General features: G+C 35.9%; 1 protein-coding gene across 7 annotated transcripts in view; it reads left to right on the top strand.

Annotated features, from left to right (window-relative positions):
- LOC112641685 (24-hydroxycholesterol 7-alpha-hydroxylase) overlaps positions 1-14,615 on the top strand; it is an 89,800-nt gene that overhangs the window by 53,825 nt on the left and 21,360 nt on the right. For all 7 annotated transcript variants that reach the window (XM_025418943.1, XM_049092141.1, XM_025418941.1 and 4 more), the window contains one exon: positions 5,313-5,446. In XM_025418943.1, the coding sequence (XP_025274728.1) occupies positions 5,313-5,446 (134 nt within the window). The remainder of the gene's footprint in view (positions 1-5,312; positions 5,447-14,615) is intronic.

Raw genomic sequence — 14,615 nt, 5'->3', positions numbered from 1 at the left:
CAGATTCTTAGGCCCAATTCAGAATTACTGAATTGAGAACTTTGAGGGCAAGGCCCTCCAATCTGTGTTTTAATAGGCCTCCGAGTTGATGCTGAAGTATGCTTAATGTTTGAGAACTACTGGTCTAGCATATACAAAGATCTCAGCACATTCTTATTAAAGATTCTCACATTCTCAGAAATGTCTCTAAAATTGGCTTCTCCTCTGCATCACTCCCATTGCTGTTACACAAAATAAAAGCTTCTTAACTGGTTTCCCCCTCCACTATTTTAGACATTTATCCATTTACTCATTCAATAAAAATTTATCAGTTGCCTACCATGTGTCAGGCAGTGTGCTAGACACTAGGGATACATCAAAAAATAGGAAGAACAAGATTGTGAGAAACATGGAATCATATCCAACAATCAACAATAAACCAAATTATTTCATATATTAACAGGATCTATAAAGGAAACAGAATGACGTGATAGTGATTTGGGAGACATTAGCTGGTAAGCGAAGGGCTTCCTGAGGAGAGAATATTTTAGCAGAGGTCTGAAAGATAAGAAGGAACTAGGCTTTCAAAACAGTTGAAATCAGGCAAAAGAAATAATAATAATAATGATGATAACATTTATTGAGTTTTTGCCATGTGCCAGTCATAGGTGTAAGAACTTTACATGTATTAACTCTTTAAATCCTCACAACAACCATGTAAGGCAGATACTTTTTTCTTTTAAGATTATATTTATTTGAGAAAGAAAGAGAGAACGCTAGAGAGACAGAGCAAACATAAGTGAGGGGCAGAAGGAGAGGGAGAAGCAGACTCCCTGCTGAGCAGGGAGCCCAGTAAGGGAGTCGATCCCAGAACCCTGGGATCATGACTTGAGCCAAAGGCATAAACTTGACCAACTGAGCCACCCAGTCACCCTGGGAAGATACTTTCTTTATTCCTATTTTGTAGGTGAGCAAACTGAGGGGCAAAGAGGTTGGGTCGTTTATAAAGGTCACACAGCACCCAGGATTCAGTGTGAAATGAGATTAGAGGTTTAGATGGGGTCTTATTTGTCAAAGTAAGAACTTTGGATTTAATTCTAAATAGCATTGAAACAGGGATCTGCACAGGAGACTGACTTGGTCTGATTTACATAAGGATTACAGCAGAGCCAGGTGGGAGCAGGGAGCATGATGGTGGCTATCACTATGGGCCAGCTGAAAAGTGATGATGGCTTGGACAAGAATGGTAGCTATGGAGATGGAGTCATGTGAATGCAAGTAGGATCTGTTTCCCAGATAGAAACAACAGGTTTTGGTGATTAATTAAATGGGAGTAAAAGGGAAAGGGATGAATCATGGATGACTCCTAGGTGTTGGACTTGAACAACTGGACAAATTTTGCTACCATTTTCAGTGAAGGCAAGACCAAGGGAGGAAAGGCTTTATTTCAATAGGGAAAGTGAAAAGTTCTGTGTTGGCCAAAACATACTTCAAGATGTCTTTTAGACATACAAGCAGTGTTATCAAGAAGCCAGGTGGTTAAAATAAGACGGAGCTCAGGAAGGTGATTAAAGACAGAATATAAAATTATTGGTATGACCAGCTCACTGATTTATAGAAAACCATTTGTTTGAATCCCCAAGAGAAAGAATCTACCTAAAGAAGAGAAGAAGGCCCAGAAATATAACCTAGGCACTCCTGGGTCACATTCAGAGATTGGATAAAGGAGCCACCTGTCACAAGCTCTGGCTTCGGCTGGTGTAGGCAGCCTGGGATTTCAATGGAGCACTGACTTCACTTGATCTAGTGACTTCCTGCACTGAACTCTTTTCCAGCCAGCTGAATTCCTCATATGCAAACATGCCCTTTATTTTGGTGTATCTAATCCTTTGTTCTGATTTTACTTCTGAGAGGCTTCTCGGACATCTCCTTCACAATTGCCTCTCCTCACCGACCCCAGTCTGGTCGCTATCACCACAGCACATTGCATATTTCCATGCAGTAACACTTACCCCATTTTAACTAATTTAATTCTTTGCCTTCTCTGTTAGACTGTGAACTGCTTAAGAGCCAGGACTCTTCCATTCATCTTCATCCTCAGCTCTTGGACACTGTTCTCAGTAAATATCTCCTGGGTGAATGATTAAAAGACTTCCTCAGACCTGGTATCTATTTAGTACTGGATAGGCTCTCAAACTGTAGTTTTTCTCCCACCTGAGATCTCAGAGAAAAGATTCACTTTATTAGCTATGGAGCAAAAGTTGGTCAGGAACATGTAGTTTTTAGAGAGTTACTATTAAATTTGTGCTAATAATAATGTAATAATAATGGTAACAGTATTACATGCCACCTTGTATTGAACACTTACTGCATGTTAGTTTTCTAAATTTGTGTGTAATTTATAAACTCATAAATGAGAACCTCAGAATTCCTCATTTTAACACTGGGAAAAACACTTACCCTTTCTTTCCTTTAGTTTGAGAATTTATTGTCTTTTTATTGTCTTCAAACTTAAATTTCTTATATCCTCTGCAATGCTCTACTCTCCACTAAGTGCCAAATAAATATTTGTTTGCTTGATTTAGTAGTGATATCTCTGGCATATGCAACAATCTCATTTTTTTCAAATAAAGAATTTCTAATTCTGACCATGGATTTTCTAATTATGTTTTCTGAATAGCTTAGAAAGTACAGGGATACTTGGAGAAAAATATGAAGAAGTAAAATTTTGGTGACATTAACTTGCCATAGCATATCAAGATATTTTTCTGATGGTAATAATTTCTTTGGCTGGCAATAACTACTTGTTAGAAGATTTGGCCCCAGGCATATGGTATGTGCTGGTAATGCTCAGACAAATGAAAACCAGGGTTTTGGTGTTTCTTTTCTTTTCTTTTCTTTTTTCTTTTCTTTTCTTTCTTTTTTTTTTTTTTTTTTTTAAGGATTGTCTTAGGATCCATTGCCATTCTATAGCTAATTATCTTTTGTGTCCTCATCAAATAGCTATTGATGATGCTTGTATAGATAATGGGAGTTTTAAAAAGTCTGGGAATGTTGGTATAAATAGCTGTCTCTACTGCAGGATTTCTCAAAACCTGTAATATGCTAATGTGTTCAGGGAATCACCAATGGAAGTTAACATTTCCTGTTATTTGGTTGGCCATAAAACCTTTTTCTGCTTTAAACATTTGACATCTTGCAAATTTTCTTTCATAGAACACAATTTGGGAAAACTGTGATATTAAGGTTTTGAAGATGCAGAAGGCATGCCTATTATTTTCCAATCCTTGTTATGGAAAAGCAAAAGCAAAAGTTTAGTGAGATACTGTCTATGAAGGATAAACAAGTAGTCCATAAGGTCACTTGTCTCTTTTTAATATTAGGTCACTTAGGTCTGAACAAATGGGCAGAAGGTTTTAATAAAGAACAGTGCTGTTGGGGTGGCTGGGTGGTGCAGTCTGTTGAGAGTCCAACTCTTCATTTTGGCTCAGGTCATGATCTCAGGGTTGTGAGAACAAGCCCTATGTTGGGCTCTGCGCTCAGTACAGAGTCTGTTTGAGACTCCCTCTCCCTTTCCCTTTGTCCCTCCATGCCATTCTCTCTCGGTCTCTATCTCTGTCTCTCTCCATCTCAAATAAATCTTTAAAAAAAAAAAAAAGAACACTGCTGTATATCAGTATTTCATTGTTGAAATTTTCATCCTCTCTTGGCCCAAAACAGGAAGTCCCCAAATTCCCTAGTTTCCACATTTTCCAGAATGGCATTGAAGATGGTCTATAATAGCCTCAGTGGATCTTTCACTGTTCTATCACAGTCACTCCACCTTCTAGGTCCACTACACCCATTGTCATTTTCTGAACATATCCATGCTTTCTGCGGTTCTTCCTTTACTCTTCCTCTTTTCCTTTGCCTGGAATATCCACTTATTCAACTACTGATGTTGAAATTGGACCATTTGTTAATTCAATATTTATTTCCTAAGGTTTACTCTCTGAAAAGAACTAATTATAGTTGTAGTTTTAGGAAAAGACACAGAATTTTTTGCTTTTCCTTTAGTTGGACATGAACCTCTCGGCCTTTATTAGAATATTTTACATGTCACAGAATAGTTTCCTTGCTTGCATGGTGTACCAGTTAACTGTGTGCTTGTTTCTTACCTCCCCATAGCCTTGATTGTTCTAACCCTAGTAGAGCCTAATTCAACTCTTGGCCCTTATTCAGTTGAATGGAATGTATAGATGCCCCTATGGGTATTAATAGAACTATAGTCCAAAACGCCTGGTTCCCAGAGTCCCACTAATCAAAGACGTTTGCTTCTGACTACTCAGGAATTCCCTATATACTGATAGATAAGATTTCCCAGGCAGCACCCACCTAGACCTCTCCTGCAGCATGGCTTGTTTTAGAACTAGCCTTATCCAGAGTCTAAGAGAGACATGGCTGGAGACCCTACATTCCACTCTTACCCGTTCATTCCCAATACAGTTGGGAAGCAAATGTGAAAGTTGACTTAATTAAACTGACAGTGTTACTGACTTTTATTAAGCCAATACCGTCAAAATCAAATAGAAAGCTGAGTTGTTTTAAGCAATTTTCAAAATGCATACATTTCATTTGAAATACCATTAACTAAAATATCTAATTGGACTGAAAGACCTTAACCATATTTTGAGTCATAGAAAGATCGACCCCAATCCTTTTTCAGATGCCTTTAATCTAAACATAAGCTGAGGTATACATATTACATTAGGAATGTTTGATGCACCTATGTTTAGAGGGAGAGCTCATCATCCCAGATATAAAAATATGTGTTGTCCCTTTCCTCATGTTCTTTTTGGGCCTTCTGAAATGTATGATTGAAAAATCAAAGGCAAAACCAAAAATGAATCATCAGGGAAGAGGTAGAAGTAGGAAGGCAGATGGCTTCTCAGATCTTTTACTTTTATGCTTTTGATTCTAATCTTTTATTGCTGCTTCCTTAAGTGGAAGAAGAATTTGGACAAGAAAGAATGAAATAAATGAAAATTGAAAAACTTTTCTATTGGGCATTATCTTAATCATTTGATAGCCATAGGAAGATGAAGACCAAGATTGGATCCAAGTCCAGCACCTTGAAATAATCAACAATGATTTAATTTTTGAGGCTATACATTTGACCTTCGTAAGAGTAAAATGATAAAAAGAGGCACTCGGTTACTAAACTTGATATGCCAAAAGCGCTAACACTTGCTGTCAGAGGCAGCTTCTAACTTGTGTTGATGAACTTCCATAACATCACTTTCTGGCTTCTTTAAGTCCACCTTTAAAAAATTTTTTTTGAAATTCTTTTACAGGTAAAGATAAGATGAAAGTATCTGAGGATGACTTGAAGAAACTCCCACTAATCAAATGGTGTATTTTGGAAGCCATTCGTTTAAGAGCCCCTGGGATCATTACTAGAAAAGTGCTGAAGCCGGTTAAAATTCTGGTGAGCTATGGTTTGGTTTTAAAATAATCAACCTTCAAAGGGAAAAAAAAAAGGACATATTTTGCCCATATATTATTAGATAATTCCTTAAGTTCCATGCAGTACTAATGATACTGAACAGGTTACTAATCAGAGTTCTGCAGCAACATCTTATTAATATGGGTATTTATCTGTTGGCAACTATTTTAGCTTAAATATAATAACCTTTTAATAATCACTCTGTCTATGTGATTCCACATCAGAATTAGTATAATCCTATAAAAATCAAGCCAGGTAGATTAGATAGTCTGCTGAACCAACTAATAAGTAATCCTGAGCAACAGTAGGTTAAGGAATTGAGGGTATGAGGAAAGGTTCTTTGGATAACTGGAAGGTAATTTTAGGCCACAGATAACAGCTATGGAAACAGATAGCAAGAATGCTGTGGATAATAGCAACTGATATTAGCAATCAATGGCTGAGTGAGGGAGAGAGGTCCTTCCTATGAACAAAGCAGGAGAAAATTCTCAAGTGCTCCATGAAAGATACGTACATGGGACTGACTTTTAATCAATCTGGCAGGACAAAACTTTTTTTTTCAGAATGACTTGACGTAGGGCCTACATTATCCAGATAGGTCACCTTTATTAGCTTTTTTATTCACAGTTTGAGAGTGCTTGGATTTAAACCAAGAAGAATTTTCAGTAGTAGAAACAGAAAAGACCCCCAAAAATCCAAATTTTGTTAAAATTGCAACTTACTACATCTAAAGGAAACATAGCTTCTTTAATTGGTCTTGCATAAATTACAGCATTTAGTTTTAGTGGGATTTTAACAACTTTTGTTTTTAAATGATCCATTAAATACCTTAAAATACCCATATAAAAGGGGGCACCTAAGTGGCTCATTTGGTTAAGCATCCATCTGTTTCAGCTCAGGTCATGATTTCAGGGTCCTGGGATTAAAACCCATGTCAGGCTCCTTGCTTAGAGGGAAGTGTGCTGAAAATTTTTTCTCTCTTTCTCATTCTGTTCCTCCCCCACCCCCACTCACATTCTCTCTCTCTCTCTAATTAATTAATTAATTAATTAAAATATGAATATAAAAGGATATGCTTTGAGGGGATATGGTTCAATAACGGCGCAATTTAGTAGAGGAATGTATTTTTACTCTGAATACTATATTTTTTATTGGACTTTTATTAAGTTTTATTTACATTTTGGCTAACAGATAATTAGTTGAATTACAGAAGTTATTTATCTGCTAGTAGGTATCTTGTTTTTTTAAGTATACAGATCCTATGCATGCTTTATTACATATATACCTAAATGTTACAGTTATTTTGGAGCTTTTGTAAATGGTATTTTTTAAATTTTTGTTTTTGTTTTTTTTTAAGATTTTATTTATTTATTCATGAGAAACATAGAGAGCAGAGAGAGAGGCAGACACAGGCAGAGGGAGAAGCAGGCTCCGTGCTGGGAGCCCGACGTGGGACTTGATCCCAGACCGGGATCACGCCCTGGGTGGAAGGCGGCGCTAAACTGCCTGAGCCACCCAGGCTGAGCCACCCAGGCTGCCAAAATTTTTGGTTTTCAATTGTACATTACTTGCTTGTAGAAATGCAGTTGATTCACCTTATATCTGCAACTTTGCAAAACTCAATGCACTTATTGGTCCTACAAATGTTTTTATAGATTTATTCAGAGTTTCTATGTAGATATTATTTTATTTCTTTTATTTCTTTTTCTTGCCTTATCACACTGGCTCTAATGTCCAGCACTATGTTGAATAATAAAAGTGACAATGAATATCCTTGCCTTATTCCTGATCTTAAGGGGAAAGTCTTTCATTAAGCTAAATGTTAGCTATAGGTTTTTGGTAGATACTTCTTATCAAGTTGAGGAAATATCCCTCTATTTCTAATTTGCTGAGAATTTTAATTATGAATTGGTGTTGGATTTTGTCCGGTGCTTTTTCTGCATCAGTAGATAAAATCATATGCTTTTTCTTCTTTTACATATTGTGATGGATTACATTTATTGATTTTTGAATGTTGAACCAGACTTGCATCCCTGGAATAAATCTCATGTATAATTCTTTTTATACATTGTTAAATTTGTTTACTATTACTTTGTTAAGGATTTTTTTTTTGCATCTAAGTTGAAGAGAGAGAGTGATCTATCTATAGTCTTCTTTCCTTTTCTTACTTTCTTTTGTACTGTTTTGTCTGGTTTCTATATCATGACAATCTCTTAAAAAATGTTTTATGTTTGTCTTGCCCCTTTCTCATGAGCACTCAGATTCCTTTCTTCTTTCCTCTCTCCTCCATCTTCCTTCCTTTTTCTTTCTCCCTCCTTGATTCTTTCGTTTCTTCCATCCTTCCTTCTTTTGCTTTCTTTATTTCTAGCACATTTATTTGTGTGTGTATGTGTGTGAAAGACAGCAAAGAGAAAAATCAGCAGTCTGTTTTCCCTCTTCTTTTACCTTAATTCTTTTCTTTTTCTCTCATTTTCTCCTTCTCATCTCATTTTTCAGGTTTTTTACCCTGAAATCTCTCTCCTTTTAAGTTTCCATTTCATCTTTAGAAACTATGCCCATAACCAAAACAGAGAGAAAAAAACATAAAAATCCTCATATCTAAATTCTTGTAGATATGTTTTCCTGTTGCTTTTGCATTTTTTTTCTTCTGTAGCTTTGGTGTGGTTTATGTGACTTCAATACATTTTATCTCAGACTTCAACTAGTTGTTCAGCCTGTCTCGTATATGGCAGCTCTGCATCCCCCTTTCCAAAGTTAACACCCAGCTTGTGCTATTTCATTATCTAAATATGTGAAATCACACAGTAATTTTATAAGAAAGTTTAGATTTGTGATATAAGTAGATTTTCTTCCCAGACCCAAACTAAAAACCTCTATTTATACACATACCAGTTTCCAGTCAACATAATGTACTTTTGAAATTGTGTTCTTTTTGGCTTCTGCTATCCTTACATTTAATATTCTTATGCTATTCATTATCTTTTTTTGCTGGATTATGCTTAGACCACGATACTTCTTTCTTCAAATAGATGCTACCTTGTCTTTACTATTATCACGCCACACTAATTATCCTCTTATTTTTCCTTTATCTTTTACTGTACCACCACCTGAAGTCAATCTTCTGTGCCCTCTTTTTTCCCTACTAGCAGGAGCTTTCCACTGGGTGTTAGTTTTTTGTTTATTTCATTTTACTTCTCATTGTAGGACCCTTGAGGATAACTCAGTCCATTTCTTCCTTCCTTGTTGTAGAATCTTTTTTTTTTAAGCTCCATGGAGTCCAAAGCAGAGCTTGAACTCATGACCCTCAGGTCAAGACCTAAGCTGAGATCAAGAGTCTGATGGTTAACAGACTGAACCACCCAGGCTCCCCCACTTCTTCCTTCCTTGCATTTTTATTTTACTATAAGATGTTACAAAGTTATTTGCTTTTCACCATAAAATTTCTATGCACTTAATTTCACTTAATTGCTGGTCAAGTTGCAACATTGGTACTAATACAGTCACTATATTCTACTACCCCATACAGCAACCTGAAAACCTCCTCTATCCTTCAGCAAATAGTTCTTGAAGAACTTCTAACTTCATGTTACTAGGATTGTGTTTTACTAAAGGAGATTATAAATTTGTTGTGGCCATAAACATGTCATATTTTTTCAAAAATAATTTTACTTATTCAAGAACTTTACCAAGAGAAACACCCAAGCTCAGGTTAACAATCTGCCTTTGGCTCAGATCATAATCCTGGAGTCCCTGAATGGAGCACCATGTCTGGCTCCCTGCTCAGCGGGGAGTCTGCTTCTTCCTCTCCCTGCTTATGCTCTCCCTCACTCACATACTCTCTGTCTCTCAAATAAATAAGATCTTTAAAAAATATATTAAGAAAAGAAACACCCAAGCTCAAACACATGCACACACATATATACTCATGTATATACAACCACAATGACCCTTTATCCAACATGCTCCTTGTATGACAGAAACCTGTTTCATCAGAGTATAAATAGCATATAAATCTTTCATTTAAACATTATTTAACATTATTATACTATCATGCATCCAGGGCTTTAATATTTATTTCAATGGCCTTATAATAGTCCACTGAATTGATAGCTTAAATATTTAATTATTTCCTAACTCTTGAAAATTTAGATTGTTTTCCTTTGTAGTTATTGTGGTAGTTATTTACATCTTTGTGCATAGTAAAATTTTTAATGATTATTCTTGAAATACGTTTTGGTAGTGAATTATTAGTCCAAGGCAATAAGCACATTTATCATTCACTGTGTATAATCCTCTTACAAAACTGAACTGTTTTATAATTCCACCATTATGGATTCCCAATAAAAATTTTTTATTAGAAGTAATAAATGTCTAAAACAATTAGAAAAGTTGTAAAAAGATCATAGTCTCTTACCTCCACTTCCTCACATTCACACTTTCTTCCTAGAGGACTTGAAGCCCAGATGGATCCAGGCTTACTCAAAGCCCTAGTGGTGGCTCTCTTAGTGACCAGGCAACCCAGAGATGTGTGCTCAGGATGCTATCTTCCAAGAATGTTTCAGAACTACCTTTCCTTATTTTTCACAATATCTTCTTAATATTTGTAAAAGGTGCAGTAGTGTTTTCTGTACTTAGTATTTCTTTTCTAAACAAAATAAAACAACCTTTCTTCCAAGGAGGCATACACTAGTCACTGTGAACTTCTCTCTGCAGGGTTGAGGCTTTAACTTTGAAAATGACAACTTGTACAGCCTTTTCTTATTGTTACATAAATAAATCATGGTAATTATTTTTAAGAAGGAAGCCATAAAAAAGGCTTAAAGAAGAAAATAAAGATTATTTAAAACTTGATAAGTCTGATAACCACTCTGAACATTTTGGTATTCTTGTATTTCAGATTTTTATATATAGTCTGTCATTTTAAAAAATTCACTGGGGCCATACTATGCTAATTTTCTCATAATTTGCTTTTATATTAATAGTAGCTCACAAAATTTTTCTGTATGATGTCTACATCATTTAAATTGTAGCATAATAATCTAATATGTGGACCTAGTATAGATTTTTAATTCATTTCCCTATTCCTGAATGTGTATGGCTTCCAGTCGTTCACTGTTACAAACAGTGCAAAGATGGGCATCCGTATAGCCAAATCCTGGTATACATTAGTCGTTATTTCCTTAGTATAAATTCATACAGCATGGTCCTTTTAAGCTTCATATATTTTCTAAAACAGGTAGAATGTCTTTGTTGAATATATTAATAGGTTCCCAGAAATTTAGGTTATAAAAAACATTTCAAATGGGGTCATGTGTGTCAAGTAGTGGCAGAGACTCGTGTTTGTCCTTGTTGGACAACTGGTCAGATTTCTTGCTGTGAAGACTGAAAGTGGTCTCCTACTGCTCTTTCCTAATGTAGTTTGAACATGGTCTTACTGTTTATTTTTGTTTCTGTATTTATTCCTTTCTATATTTTTGGAGCAAATTAAAATGGACAAATACTATCTACTTTCTTTGACTTATTCTCTTCCTTCTTTTTCTTGCCAAAACTCTTAAACTTCTACCTGTGTCTCTTTTCAAGGTTTTATACTTTTAATACACAATCTGCAAGAATGCCCAGAAAAGAATAAATAAAGTGTTGGAAAATATGAATGATTAAAGAGTATTAATATCTTCTGAAGGTATTAAAATAGGGTATATAACTAGAACACTTAAAATGAGATGAAATAAAATAAAATGGTGTGATACTGGTGTCAGTCTAGACGTTCAGTATCAGTGTAGTAGACTGGATAGATAATACAGAAACAAACCCTTTTGTACATAGGAATGTAATATAGAATAAATGAGTCATTATAAGCCAATGAAGAGGGAAAAGATTAATATATGGTTTGTGATGATTGGCTAAAAAGTAGGTATTTTTTAACTTTCAGAGTAGCAGTTCTCAAACTTTCTATTCTCAGGATTACTTTATATGCTTAGAATTATTGAGAACCCCAAAGACTTTATTAGAAACTATAACTGAAAAATTGTTATAATATTTATTTGGTAAGTAAAAGTAACAAGAAACCTATTATACCTTAAAATAATAGCATGGTTTTATGAAACATAACTATATTTTCCAAAACATAAAAAATGTAAAAGAATAGCATCACTTTAAGTTTTTGCAAGCCTGTCTAATGCCTTGCTAATAGAGGACATCTGGATTCCCATAAATGTGTCTGGAATCAATCTGTTGTGATATATTATTTCCGTTCATGGAAATGAAGAAAATCCAGCCTCACACAGACATGTCACTGGAAAAGGAATCAATATTTCAAAAGCCTTTAAAATATGGCTGTTCTCTCATACCTCACTGAAACTCAACAGTGGGACTTACTTAAAAGTTTGATGCAATCTGAAATATCAATGAATTTTTTTTTACTCAGTTACATGAAAATCCTTTGGTTTGTCCTATACTTTGAATAAGTATTTTACCCAGGAATGATTTTTGACCTCACAGAGCCTCTGAAAAGGTCTTGAGAATTCCCAGAAGTTTCTAGACCAGCTTTGAGAACTCCTATGTTAGAAAGAAAAGGGCTACCAGAGCTTAGGATTCATCAATCAAACCACAAGTTGAACAGATTTGAATATATCACATTAAAATTTAATATGGCTTTTTAAAAAGTATAATCCAAGTTAAATGTAAACTAAAAATTACGAATAAATGTTAACAGAAGTACAACACAGGGGTAAATTGTTTTAATATTTAAAGAACTTGCAGATCAATAAGTAAAGCATGAATATTACATAGATTAACAAGGACAGGACATGAACACAAGAGTTCACAGGAGAAAATAACATGGAAAAATGCTCAACAGAGACATAAAAATGTGTATAGCACATTTAATAGGTTAAAAATAACCTATTAAAAATGTCAGATTAGCAGAGAAGAGGGCAATGAAATTACTGAAATCTACTATGGGTAGAAACATTTTTAGGCATAAGATTTGAGAGAACAGTTGAACAAAATGTATTAATAGCCTTTAAAAATATCCATACCCTGTGTCTTCTAAACATCTATGTTAAAAGATTTTATATGAAAAATCCTTTGTGGAAGAAGATGCTTTGTATGGCATTATTTATTATAGGAAAAAAAAAAAAACCCTAGAGAATGATTAAATTATATATGGTTTAATCTACCCAGTAGAACATTAAACAGACATTGGAGATAAAACTTCACAATGTGTCTATGATATAAAGAAAAAATACTTACACTATAATATTAGATGAACAAAGTAAGATTCAAAAATTAACTATTCAGCAGGATAAAACTATTTATCAATAGCAACAACACAACAACACACTAAACTGTTAGGTAAAAGTACTTGCTACAGGAAGTCTAGCCAGTTGATGACTGTTCTTTTTAACAGAACTCTGGTTGTTTTCTAGCTTTTTCTATTTTTCTGAATTTTCTAAAATTTTGATAGCATTTTTTATCATGCAAAAGTGTATATGCTTTATTTTTAAAAAAAAAGATTTTTATTTATTTTGAGAGAGAGAGAGAACACGAGCAGGGAGAGGGGCAGAGACAAAGGGAGAGAGAGAATCTGAAGCCAATTCCAAGCTTAGTGGGGAGCCCGACATGGGGCTCTCTCTCAGACCTGATTGTGAACTAAATGGAAATCAAGAGTCAGACACTAACTGACAGAGCCACCCAGGTGTCCCACTCTTTGACTTTTAAGTAGTCTTTTTTGTAACTAACATAGCCAAGCTCCTGCCCAAGAGCTAGGAGAGAAAATGTATGCCTCGGAGCTCCTCTTGTAGATGTTCAGCCTTTATAGGACTCCTGCTTTTTATTCAAGATTCTACATTCCTTACATCTACTTTGCTCTCAGCATCATTCTTGAGATACAACAAAGAGTCCTGCCTTCTCTACCCTCTTCAAGAAAGCCTGTCTCCAGGCTAGCAAATGAAGCTCATGGGGCCTCACAATATCACTGTGAAGTGGGTTGGTCAGGTTCAATTCTGTCCACCTGTGAGATGCAGTTATTGCAACACAGAGAAGTCGTGATTTCCCTTTGATGGTGATCTGTGTTCTGATCTTAGGACTGTTTTGTCTCCCGTTGGCTCTTTGCCTTCATCTGCTATGTAAACAATGACAAGGACTGTTAGATGGGATGATGATGTCCCTTTGCTCAGAGGGTTCCTTTGACACAACCAGTTCTCACATTCCTTTATGCCATTCATTAGCCTGGCATTTGCTGCTGTGACAGGAACTTCTTTCTGGTCTCCGTGTTGCTCATGTTAATTCTGTTACTGAGATTCCATTTGAAGTCTTTTACTAGCCAGTGTGGTAGACTGTGGCAGCCAGCAGTCTCCAAGTCCTAGTCATGGGTCAGCAGCCATTAAAGGAGTTTATGTGGTATGGAGGGGAAGGGCAGCAGTTGACCTGCCTGGAGCCCTGTTCAGGGCTGTCACCAACCTGCCCCTGCCATCCCCAACACATCAGGGCCCTCAGCAGCTGATCTCAGAATCAAGCATGAGCTCTCTAACCTCAGTTCCAGCAGGAGTAGAAGAAACAGGCTTAGAATCTCACTGTTTTTCTCCTACTTTAAAAATTGTAAGAGGCCGCCAGCGAATTCCTCACTCCCTTCCCAGTTTGAGAGCTCTTTCCAGTGCTCTTGGCACTGCAGTTAACAAACCCCAAGCAATATTCAGCCCCCATTGGAGCCAACAGGGATTCACTTTGGTTAAAAAAAATGATGACCTGAGGGTGCCTGGGTGGCTCAGTCAGTGAAGTGTCCGACTCTTGATTTCAACTCAGGTCGTGATCTCCCGGTCATAATATCAAACCCTGTGTCAGGCTCCACGCTGGGCTTGGAGACTGAATAAGATTCTCAGTCTCTCTCCTTATGCCCCTCCCTGACTTCTAATAAAAAAAAAAGATGACCCTTTTCCATATGCCACTTCCTGCTACCATAAAGACCTATTTTTAATTGTGAGGTGCTCATATTCAAGATGCAGTAAGGTAAGTGTTGCAAATATCTTAACATTTCAAAATCCTGTAGGGTTAAATAGATATGTGGCTTCCAATGATTGGCATCAGGAGTTACTAATAAAATGTCTCTGTCTCAGTGAAGTTGATAGCTGTCTAGTGGTTATACACTATGGGA

Source organism: Canis lupus, chromosome 12, assembly GCF_003254725.2.
Source record: "Canis lupus dingo isolate Sandy chromosome 12, ASM325472v2, whole genome shotgun sequence".
NCBI lineage: Eukaryota > Metazoa > Chordata > Mammalia > Carnivora > Canidae > Canis > Canis lupus.
This window is presented reverse-complemented; position numbering and strand designations above follow the sequence as displayed.